Here is a 12,730-nt window from a genome sequence, read left to right as displayed (position 1 = left end):
CACACCGGTAATATTTTATAGAAATGAAAACTGGTGGAAAGTGCACATTGGCTCAATTAGAAGACAAACTGTTGTGATTGTGACGTGGGTTAGAAAATAGAAAAATGGGGGTTTTATTCGTACAGGCATCACATAAATAATCTAATCATCGTCAAAATAGTATACTGATAAAACGAGGTGCTATGAGCTAACTTAGTGACGTTTATGTTTAAAGGTAAGATAAATATTAGTAAAAGTGTGATCTACAATTTATGTGGTCTTTTGTTATTATTTAATTAAAACATCGCATGCTCAAAAAGTTAGATTTTTTTTTGTGAGGCATTTCCTTTCAAAAAAAGCATCTTCAGACCCAAATAACGGAACCTAATATCTCATTGCCGGAGTGTCCGAATTTTAAATTAATGAGCAATGGAATATATGTATAAGTACAGTATATATGTATAAGCTCTCTTATTTATTTAAAACTAATTTGTTAGACAGATAGTTTAGTATACTTCAGAACCGGTACTTACGTAGTATAACGTTTTATGTATGTAATGTACCTAATACGGAAACAAAACATGAAAACATATTTTTGAATAGTTATTAATATGGACAGGAACTATTTCGACACTGATAAAAGCTACTTTCACAACGAAAGTGTTTTACAAACAACTCTTACAATGACACCTACGAATAACAGTGTTATTGATGGTATCTATAACTAAGACGGTCTTGTAGCATTTTCTCATTGACTAGGCTGATGTATTGGAATGAAAGGTGTAGCTTTTCCTGTCCTTCATATATTACTCACAGGACGACATATATAATGAATCAATTTACATCACCGACTCCTCGCATACATTTATACTGGTGGATTGGATTGACCCAACAGATATTATATACAAGAAATGTAATCATTCATCAAGTCTGAACATGTCCTGTTTATACTAATAACTACACTATTAGAAGACTGATACAGATGGAGCACGTTGTTCCAACGCCATTTTTGATGGAAAAAATCTAAAAATGTACACCAGTATTTGTTTTGGGTGGACAAGGTGGTTGTAAATAATTGAGACAGGTAGTCTGTACATAAGTGATGACTTCGTGAATAAAAATATGTAGCCTTACTTTTACAGTTGGACAAATTGATTTGAAAATTGTACTTTTAAATTAAGATTGTTAGTTATAGGGAATAATGAGTATTGAATAAAAAATTAAGACACGGGTTTGATCATTTGCTTAGAATGTTATAGCCGTAATTGGTACAAAATAAATTGCATCCGAAAAGTAAATGTTTTACGTACTTATACTAAAACGCCACGAATAAAAAATATTTAATCAAACAACAGTTTTCATCTGTAAATTTCAGCTATTTCTGGCCTTCAAAACTGCGTTACAAAACAAAATTTTAACTACCATCTAATCTCACTAGCAAAATAACATGAATTATATATGTACTGGAGATACCTGCTGGCCACGTCCATGTCCATAGAACGGGGGGTATGAAGGCGACTGGCATACCAGCAGTGGGGGGAGGGGGCACGAACCTCCCACCCACCCCCAGTATCGACCCGACATGACCTATACTACCCACAGTTACATTACTGTATATACTGGTTGTACATCGATTATATGACCGCAAGTGTGTGTGACGTGTTTATGTTGCTAGCTCGGCTTCCTCTTAAACATTCAGATTTTGTGACGAATACACGTGTTTGTCGCAATGCTCCAAGAAGCTGACATCTGCCTGTACAGTATTGTGAATGTGAGGACTAAAGACAGTTATAAAGCAAACCCAGGTCTTCTACACACAGCTATCAGTCAGATAATGTGGGTTAAAAATTGCAAATTGGTAAATCGAGTATTGTATTCATATTAATTGCATTAGGAGTGAACCTTCATCACTGACATATTGATGATAAATACAGTCATCTGATCAGCAATCGGCAAGTCGGCAGGAATCACGAGTGTAATTCTTGAATTGCATTATTTTGTAATTGTTAAATGGCCATATTGATGATTGTTCAGTCTACACGGCATGGGACAACGAAATGCTCCGAGTTTATAATATGACAGGGTTAAGTTTTAAATATCTCTTATCTCTCGTCAGTTGTATTTTAATACTCATAGCGTTTCATTATCTTCGGCTATTCTAATAGACAGCCATTTAAATGTGCATACAAGACATTCACATCTAGAACTGAAAAATTATATATATATATATATATATATATATATATATATATATATATATATATATATATATATATATACACAGCTGCAGTTTAACGACGTGGTTACGAATCACAAGGAAAGCTTATGGAAGAGTCCATTACGCTCTAAGTTAAAAGAGAGGACAGATTTGGTATCGGCAACACTGACAGATGAACGATAACTCTCGGCCTGAGAACGAGTGGGTATTATCAACGTATGGAAGAGTCCATTACGCTCTAAGTTAAAATAGAGGACAGATTTGGTATCGGCAACACTGACAGATGAACGATAACTCTCGGCCTGAGAACGAGTGGGTATTATCAACGTATGGAAGAGTCCATTACGCTCTAAGTTAAAATAGAGGACAGATTTGGTATCGGCAACACTGACAGATGAACGATAACTCTCGGCCTGAGAACGAGTGGGTATTATCAACGTATGGAAGAGTCCATTACGCTCTAAGTTAAAAGAGAGGACAGATTTGGTATCGGCAACACTGACAGATGAACGATAACTCTCGGCCTGAGAACGAGTGGGTATTATCAACGTATGGAAGAGTCCATTACGCTCTAAGCTAAAAGAGAGGACAAATTTGGTATCGGCAACACTGACAGATGAACGATAACTCTCGGCCTGAGAACGAATGGGTATTATCAACGTATGGAAGAGTCCATTACGCTCTAAGTTAAAAGAGAGGACAGATTTGGTATCGGCAACACTGACAGATGAACGATAACTCTCGGCCTGAGAACGAGTGGGTATTATCAACGTATGGAAGAGTCCATTACGCTCTAAGCTAAAAGAGAGGACAGATTTGGTATCAGCAACACTGACAGATGAACGATAACTCTCGGCCTGAGAACGAGTGGGTATTATCAACGTATGGAAGAGTCTATTACGCTCTTAGTGAAAAGAGAGGACAGATTTGGTATCGGCAACACTGACAGATGAACGATAACTCTAGGCCTGAGAAAGAGTGGGTATTATCAACGTATGGAAGAGTCCATTACGCTCTAAGCTAAAAGAGAGGACAGATTTGGTATCAGCAACACTGACAGATGAACGATAACTCTCGGCCTGAGAACGAGTGGGTATTATCAACGTATGGAAGAGTCTATTACGCTCTTAGTGAAAAGAGAGGACAGATTTGGTATCGGCAACACTGACAGATGAACGATAACTCTCGGCCTGAGAACGAGTGGGTATTATCAACGTATGGAAGAGTCCATTACGCTCTAAGCTAAAAGAGAGGACAAATTTGGTATCGGCAACACTGACAGATGAACGATAACTCTCGGCCTGAGAACGAATGGGTATTATCAACGTATGGAAGAGTCCATTACGCTCTAAGTTAAAAGAGAGGACAGATTTGGTATCGGCAACACTGACAGATGAACGATAACTCTCGGCCTGAGAACGAGTGGGTATTATCAACGTATGGAAGAGTCCATTACGCTCTAAGCTAAAAGAGAGGACAGATTTGGTATCAGCAACACTGACAGATGGATGATAACTCTCGGCCTGAGAACGAGTAGGTATTATCAACGTATGGAAGAGTCTATTACGCTCTTAGTGAAAAGAGAGGACAGATTTGGTATCGGCAACACTGACAGATGAACGATAACTCTAGGCCTGAGAAAGAGTGGGTATTATCAACGTATGGAAGAGTCCATTACGCTCTAAGCTAAAAGAGAGGACAAATTTGGTATCGGCAACACTGACAGATGAACGATAACTCTCGGCCTGAGAACGAGTGGGTATTATCAACGTATGGAAGAGTCCATTACGCTCTAAGTTAAAAGAGAGGACAGATTTGGTATCGGCAACACTGACAGATGAACGATAATTCCCGGCCTGAGAACGATTGTGTATTATAAACGTATGGACGAGTCCGTTACACTCTAATGTGAAAAGAGAGGACCGATATTGTATCGGCAACACTGACAGATGAACGATAACTCTCGATCTGAGAACGATTGTGTATTATCAACTAAGGGAAGGGTCCGTTACCCTGTAATGTAAAAAGGGAAGACTGATTTGGTATCGGCAACACTGAAAGATAAATTAAATTAAAATCCAAAATAAAACATAGATGACTTATATGTAGGTTTGCTAAACAAAGAGTTATTCTCATTCTTCAGCATAAAATATTGTTTAACGATAACGCAAAAACGCCTCTAAAGAGGAGGTGACCTACCTTTTTAGAGATATCTAAATCAGGACTGCAATAAATTGAATGTAAGAAATGAAGTATTGAACCAATATTCCAGTATTTGAGGGTCCTAAAAACTTCAGGGAATAAAATGGAGGTTCTAAATGTTTAAATATGACAGTATATTATAGTTATCTGGTCGGCTACAACAGCATGGCAAGACTAATGAATTTACGACCATCATCCTAATAATGATATTAAGCATTGACACCAAACACGTTATATTATTTTGTATAAAATATGTACAACTAATGAAATAAGATCGTTAATTTTTGCGGTGTCTATTAAATTAAGAGAATAAAATATAATCTTGCAAACCTCAAGTTTTCTGAATTACCCGTATTTTGGATACTCCATTTGTGAAACAATATTTTTCGGTTATGTAGGTCTGACGATGTTTTCATTGAAAACGAAAGACCTCACACAAATAAAATGTAATTATTATTGGAGTGTTTATTTTAAAATTAATTAGTAAAAATAAAAAAGAAGTCTGTACAATGTACTAATTTTCAGTACTCAATAATATTTGTTTTATTCACTTAAACATTTTCCCACAATGAATACATTGTACAAAACAGAACATACCATTTACATCAAAAAACTACAGGTAGCAAGTTAGCTACCAGTAATAAGATTTTGTGCAAGATCTTGACGAGAGATCTGTTCACCTAAACGTGGAAGCATCTCGCCTAGCATTACGTCACGGCAAGGGCTCTCCGCGGTAGCCAAATGAACTTTGGTACCTTAGCAAGGTTGCTTCAGACTTCAGGAGTCATATTTATATTAGTATTAACTCTTGGATTGAGGAGTTAAGTGCATTAATGGGACCAGGAATGTGCAATGACGTCATTCATATGATTACACCTTTCTCTCCTAATAATATCCGTTCTCTCCGTTTATATTTTTGACGATAAAAAAAACAATCCCATGCTAAAGTTTCTAAAACTGTCGATGTTACTGGGAAGAATCCGATGTATACAGCACAATAAGGATCATATTAAAGGAAACATAGTGATTAAGTGGGCATTTATGACGCCCTCGAGGAAAACTGAGTTCCAAGTTGAAGCACGACCACTCTGTGAGTGACAGACTAGAGGGTGCAGTGACCCCGTCGCTAATTAAACTCGAGTACCAACAGAGGTCGCGGTGTGGCAGCCTCTCTCGCCCGCCCTGTAACGATCTCTCTCCGCAAATTAGCATCGCTACCACCCACTCTACAGAGTTCCCCAGGTTTCAATACAGATTTTTCTGAAACATTAATTTTGAGAGGAATTAAAGTGCACTGATCTGGACACCGATACCAAGAGACACCCTTACCCTGCCCGCTGTGCTTGGCTTCGGTCATGCAGAACTGTAAGGTGTAGCCATCGCCATTTACATTTAGTGTGAGACTCTGACATGCCTACAAGACGAGGGTGAGTAGAGGGTGAGTGTGATTAGTTTAGCCAAGTTACTAGATAATATCGAATGATTCTCAACTTATGTCATTAATTAACAGCTCCAACATCCAAAGGAAACCAAGATAATCACACACTGTAACTTCGCATTCTCAACTCGCTTATCAATAATATTTCTAAATTGTAAAAACTGAACACTTCTAAATCCTGGTCAAAACAATATTTTTATACAAAAGTAGAACATTATCGCGTCGACCTATGACAAATACTTAATATTGTATATAGAGTATTTTAGTCCTGGTACTTTTAGACAGAAATACATATTACTCACAATTGTTTGTAACATTTTGTACGGTGTATGAACGGTTATTCAACAGAGTCGCCCTTGTGTAAAAGAGACATAAAAACATGCTAATTTATATTCTAGCAACTGCGGATTTTATACAAACCATAGAGCACTGTGCTCTATGATACAAACGTATTGGACCGTTCTGTGAACCACGGATACAGTTTTGTTCTGTCACAATCCACAGTATTTGCACATTTAACTATTTTATTCTTTATAGTTGTGCTATCATATTACAGTACAGTACATACATATTTAATAACGTACAGTTCCTTGAAGATCAGTATTAACGATGGATAATCCGAATAAAAAATATGATTCTGATATATCGGCGCGTTTTTTATCGTTGTAGTACAAACATGATGCAGCTTCTATCGATAATGTCTTAGATATTCTTCAGAAAATATACCCCAAATTGCAGTAATGCATGCATGTATCGGCTCTCTCGCAGTCCACAATGACGCCTGCGCCCCTCGTAGTGACACACTCCTGTTGCACAGATAACTATTATAACTCTACACCATGACACGTGACACACGACAGCACAGTAACGGATCGTCACGTCACGTCAAGTCTAAATCCTGAGGGAGACACTGCTCGGTGGCGGGGTGTTTTTGTGGAATGAAAACTTTTTATAGCACCATTAACAATAATATAATTTGTCACTTAGCCCTAATCAATAATCAATCATTATTTATACTCAGATAAAATGACAAATAATGAAAAACCAAAAAATTCATATTGTGGAATTTAGCAGAGCATTAATGAAACCTATCTCTTAGTAGGTTGACACAATTTCCTCTTTTGTCTGCCCAGGAGGAGGAGGGCCACATATATTTTATGTATGATTGTTTGTCTATATTCATACATAGAAATGGTTAGTTATTATTATTATTATTAATTTATAGAGCTATTAATTTTGTATTCAAACATTACTTCAAGTGAGTAATTTATTTCTAATAGTTAGTATAAATACTATTTCACAAAGAATAATTATTAATATAGTATGTTTCATCTCTACAAAGGAACATAACATGTATTGGTCAACTGATGATATAAAATGTATTGACCATAAATAACCAGAACATTCTGTGCTCACCTTGTGTATCCGTTCCTGTACGCAAGAGATAATAACGGATTGTTAAGCCACGTCTTCCTACACAATAAGCAAACTAACCTAGTTCAAAACTTGATTTGTGTCATTAGTGGCGTCATAGATAAATAAGCCTTCATTAAATCGTTGTCAGTAACATTTTGAAACCAGTTTTAAAATCCGAGTGGTTTTAACTGTTCCTACACACTGACAGAATAACTCACGCATTTCACAAAATGCGTACAAATGAACGTGGGTATTGTAAAATACAATTTAATTCAGTAAAACATCTGCTTTTCATATAAACACTAAGCTTGCAGGGAAACGTCAGATTCTATGATACAGCCGCATATAATCGCACGCGAATTAACCAATGTTTCAAATAAATCTAGTTTATGAATTTGTCACTATAAGAGGATTATAATATATTTCAATTTACAAAAACGGGTCACGCGATGATCTGCCACGTGGCCGGGTGTAACAAATTATTCTCTTTTAATTTAGTGAAGTGCGGTTAGTTCCGAATCTGTAGAATAAGTACCTAGGGATCAGTACATAACAGTACCTTCTAAAGTGGCACGCAGAGTAAGAGCACAATTAATGTTATCAATTAATGGCTCTTAAATATTTTGTGTTGGCCTTTAAGATAATGTAAGACTAGAATAACCCTATTACAACACCACAACTACAAAGTAAATAAACGCAGAAAGGCTGTAGTTCGTCATAACGTGTTCGTTAGATTATATTCATGAACTACGAAACAACATGACATAAGGCTCTCATACACGTTGGATTGTATGGTTTAAACAGTTTGAATTGTCCGACCGATAGTCACGAGTGCGGGGAAGTCGTTCAGATGAATAGTTGATCGGTAAACTGAGAGGATTTCCAGACTTCGTCAACCAATGCCACTCTGACGACGAAAACTGACGTGCGTGGTTGATATCTCGGCGTGGTTCATACATTGCAGTGATATCTCGGCAGTGTTTACAATTTAAATTTTAATAGTCGACTCTGCTCTCCAGATCTTGCCAACAAGTGTCCGACACAGGTTGCGACGGCGCTCGCGAGAGCTCGTGCTCTCGTTTAGACTAGCGATTTTTATGTCGGATACATAACCTGCGCAATGTTTCGCCAATGTAAACGCAGTTCAGTCGAGATTGAACAAAGAAAGATATGTTATGTTTTATATCACGGTGGATGTGACCGTGATATTACAACATAACATCATTGTTTTTACCTATGTAATATGACGACCAATCGGAAAGTGTGTGTGAGGAACAATCATTCATAGACGAAACCGAGGTCTCGGATGCGATACGAGCGGTAAGCAGTGGGCGGTAAGCGCTGGATCGAACGGCGACTTAAAAGTTTAATGTTTGGATTGTACATATGCGAAACACTCGACACTAGCCACGACAGACGTGAGCGGCAGGGCGATATACACGCTATTTGCCCAAATTTTCTAGACATTAAATGTTTCTCCTGCCGCTCAGCCCTCAGTTCATTCTGTCATTGTTATGCATCGTGTCTGACGCAAACTCCCCCTTCTCGGCGTTACTTGTAGTAGCTAAACCGTTATGTTCTTCTCCAAAAGATGGCTTATCAGGCCTGGTACAATCTAATAGATTTTCTGGGGTACTAAAAAACCGGTTGGCCCTTCATCCAACCATCAAACACATTATATTATTCAACAAACCGAACTCTATATAAACATTCCAAAAACTGTTTGAATCGCGTTTACTACCGCTATGCCGCTTTACCGCTTAGAGCGTACCGCACATATAGTGCCGAGGTCCGGGACGATCGGTCGGCCAACTTTAATAATTATCCAATGCATTGTTACATGCTTTTTTTAGGGGGGGGGGGACTTGCCGCGGCTTAGGAGTAGATCTAACCAAAATAAACTGCACTACAATAGTGGAGGCAACCTTGGGTTATCTGGTGGCAGATGATGCTCGTGGACATATGACGATCTTCATTCACAATTTCACGAACCACGTCGCGTAAAATACGACGATTCTAGATTTAATCAGTTCTTGGTTTAAGGACCTGTAAATAATGTCTTGATTTTATAAACTCTTGGAGACGAAAAAATTGAAATTTACCCGGTTCGACAGGAAGATTCCCAGTTTTCCCGGTCGGTTGGCCAACCTGTGTACTTATCTTTTAGAAAAGATTGCAAGACGTGGAAGTCATTTTCAGTCTACTAATCTCTTTACTGACTGATAAAACTACTGTTTTAGTAGCCTATCTGATCGAGCTTAACAAAATTGTAATCTGCATAATCTGGTATATTTAATCCTTTTTTAACCTCTTATTTCGCCTCCACTAAAACTAGCGCAACATTCATCGTCATAGGGGATATTTCTCTACAGATGTAACGAAAAACTAAATTGTGTTCTTATAGGGCCAGTTGACCCTCAACTCCCAGACTATAAGGCTTGAGATTATAAACTACAGTGTTACTACTTAACAATAATCGCTGTTTTATGCATTTTAAAGTACTCAAATGATAGTACCTTTCAGTTTAAAAAATGACAAACCTTTTTATTACTAAAAACTTCAATAGGTTATATAGCTCCTAAAACAATTAGGTGAAAAGACATTTGCCAAGGATAAATACTGTTTAGTATGTAGCTTTGCATCCCAAATCATGTTGCTAAATATTACGTGTAATCTTCTATTTAAACGCACTTGTTAATTCATTCGTTGACACTCTGTAGGCATTCATATACTTATTTTGAGGGGTTTTCTTTTGGGTCTGATTACAATATCATCCAGTATCCGTATACTTAAAGCTAAAAAATTAAGATTAAATAACACTACTTATTAAATGCTTAGCTCATAAAACGTTAAAAATATATTGTCTTCCATTTATCCTGTTTTAGAGAATATTTTATAGGAACTTGTTATTCTGATAAAACAAAACCTTAACTTATAAAAACTTATTGCAGCAACTTAAATCCCTCCTCTTTCACTCCTAATTGTCTCTATCCTGTAAATAATGAAACGCCAAATTCACTGCTTTTAATCTGCATTCTGCCTGAGTTATGCACCCACCCATACACGTCCACTAAAGTATCTAAACAGGAAACAACACGTAGTTGGTCCGGAGCCTCAAGAGCCCTGAGGATTTGGTGTCTCTCGCGCCCCGATGCGCACACACCGTCACACGCGCAACCCGGTCCACTCACCGTCATTTTTCTTTCTATGACGCACATACTAGGCTTTAGTCAGCAAACTGCTAATTTTCATATTTTTTATGTTAGATTAATATTCTTGTAATATTTCGATTCTGCATGTTATTTAATGAAAATAGAGTCCAAACACGAAATGCCTACGACAATCCTGACGTACCTTAGAAATAACGTGATTATTGAACATTTTATTTCTATAAAACGTAACTACGTCAGGAATGTCTCAGTTATTTCTTGTTTGGACTAAAATTACAAAAAATATTAACCTAACATAAATTGAAAAACGATAGCGGTTTTTCAAGACTTAAGGTTTACTATGTGAGTCATCGGCACAGGTACGGCAGGTAGGCCGGGCTGCGCGTGTGACGGTGTGTGCGCGTTCGTGTGAAGGGTCATTTTGCAATCCACTGGGGCTCATAAGATAGCGCACAAACTATAAGCCTTCTCTTAGGCTTATAAGCTAGCGCTCTAGCAACTACTGACCCATTGGTTTATGACAGTAATGTTGAATATTGTAAACTTCTGGCAATGATAAACTAAATATTAATGTATCAATAATAGCAGACTACTAAAAGCAGAAACTAAAATTAAAAACGTGACCAGTATCTAATTACAACACTTGGAGAAATTGTGTCAAACTTTTGCTCATCGTAAAGGTTGAGGAAAGGAACAACTACGTCGAATTTTGAACGTATAAACTAGTTGCGTTTATATTCACTATCTGAAGACACCGTTAATGACGTACTAAGTAGTTTTATAACACTAACGTTCTAAAAAAATAACACAATTATAAGAAAATCATTCGATAAAAAGCTATGTTATATTGTAAACGTAAAAGTTCTCGGAAATGTACACATTTACACATTTTACAATAATTCAGTCCGTTTGTTATTATTGAAATTAAATAATTTTGAATGTAAATACATTCATGGTCTGGTTCTGAGAACCCAGACTGGTTTGGCGACTGGTATTTCCGGTGACGACGGCGCGCATACGCAAAGGGACGCACCGGGAATTCCAGTCCATTTCCTGGAACTATACAGCATCCAGGCTGAGATTAGGGACGTGTGTTTTCGAACGGGAAGTTTCATTATTCCTTGCGGATTCATCCAAAGAAACATTTATAGTGCTTAAATTATTCACCACAATGACCAATATGTGTAGTAAAAAATACTATTTACTAATACCACAGAGACACAAAACCTACACATCGATTGTCTGTGTTAATATACAAGATTTATGATTTTTAAGGGATTGTATAAACCAAATAAAAAGATTTAGAAATTGGCTCTAATTAATTTACAATAATTTACGTGTAGAATAATATCACTGTCGAGTGGTATTGAATCATTTTCTGTATTTTTTATTTAAAATAAGAGTTCATGGAATGCTATAAAGATGTGTGGATTTGTGCCGGAGTGTAATTGGTACTATAAAATTATTAGTATCTCCTGGAATTGATATAAATTTTCACTTAGACTGAATTATTTTGTATTTACCACTCGTTAGAACCATACAAGATTCCAAACCTCCAAAGGGTTCAAGAATCATATGCAACTATTTCAGTAAAACTCTGAACTTGCACCGAGTGAGCAGGAAAACTTGACATGAGATCAGAAATATACGTCTGAACGAAATAACAACATTCGGTTGTCAGATGAAAACGTACATGAAAAACGAAAGAATGATTTTACTTCTCAAAGAGACATGGAAACTTTTTCTTCTTAGATCATGACAAAAATTTACAAGATTATAGTTATTTTCTATCTCAGAAACAGAACAAATCCTTCCTTTGGGGGTTTTGGCTGAACATGTGGAAGGAGCAAAGTTTCACTACAATCGGTAGTACTTAATCTCTAGATTTATTATATTCGAATTAATATCAATTTCCCAATATTAAGGATGGTTTGCCAGAACGAGATTTTGGTCAAACAAGGATGGACATGTGAGGTGTTCTTTTAAAATACTGCTAAACACAAGAGTAATGACCATTGTGATTGAAGGGTTGTGTCAGTTCCTCGAAGATACTACTACTAACCGACAGAAGCATAAATATAACTAGTTTTGTCTTTCTGATTTTGCACGAGATTATCACTACCCGCAATAATACCTTTTAATTATTAAGATCATCTTAAGTGTTGTAATATTATCTACTCATGCTGTGTTAATGTTATCTCAAAACAATAAAATATCCTAAGAGTATTTGTTCCTCAATTGTAAAACTGCACATTACACATTTAATAAGTGATTTTTGCTTTACATAACAAATATGTAGGAACCAAA

General features: G+C 36.7%; 1 protein-coding gene across 3 annotated transcripts in view; it reads right to left on the bottom strand.

Moving 5' to 3' along the window:
- LOC124372424 (DNA-directed RNA polymerases I, II, and III subunit RPABC3) overlaps positions 1–12,730 on the bottom strand; it is a 218,726-nt gene that overhangs the window by 168,585 nt on the left and 37,411 nt on the right. Inside the window, exon 1 of one of the 3 annotated variants that reach the window (XM_046830836.1) lies at positions 1,453–1,519. The exons of the other annotated variants lie outside the window; for them this stretch is intronic. Coding sequence (XP_046686792.1) covers positions 1,453–1,504 — 52 coding nt within the window. The 5' untranslated portion in view covers positions 1,505–1,519. Of the gene's footprint in view, positions 1–1,452; positions 1,520–12,730 lie in introns of those variants that run through there. 3 annotated transcript variants of the gene reach the window in all.

The sequence above is a fragment of the Homalodisca vitripennis genome, chromosome 1 (assembly GCF_021130785.1).
Source record: "Homalodisca vitripennis isolate AUS2020 chromosome 1, UT_GWSS_2.1, whole genome shotgun sequence".
Classification (NCBI taxonomy): Eukaryota; Metazoa; Arthropoda; class Insecta; order Hemiptera; family Cicadellidae; genus Homalodisca; species Homalodisca vitripennis.
This window is presented reverse-complemented; position numbering and strand designations above follow the sequence as displayed.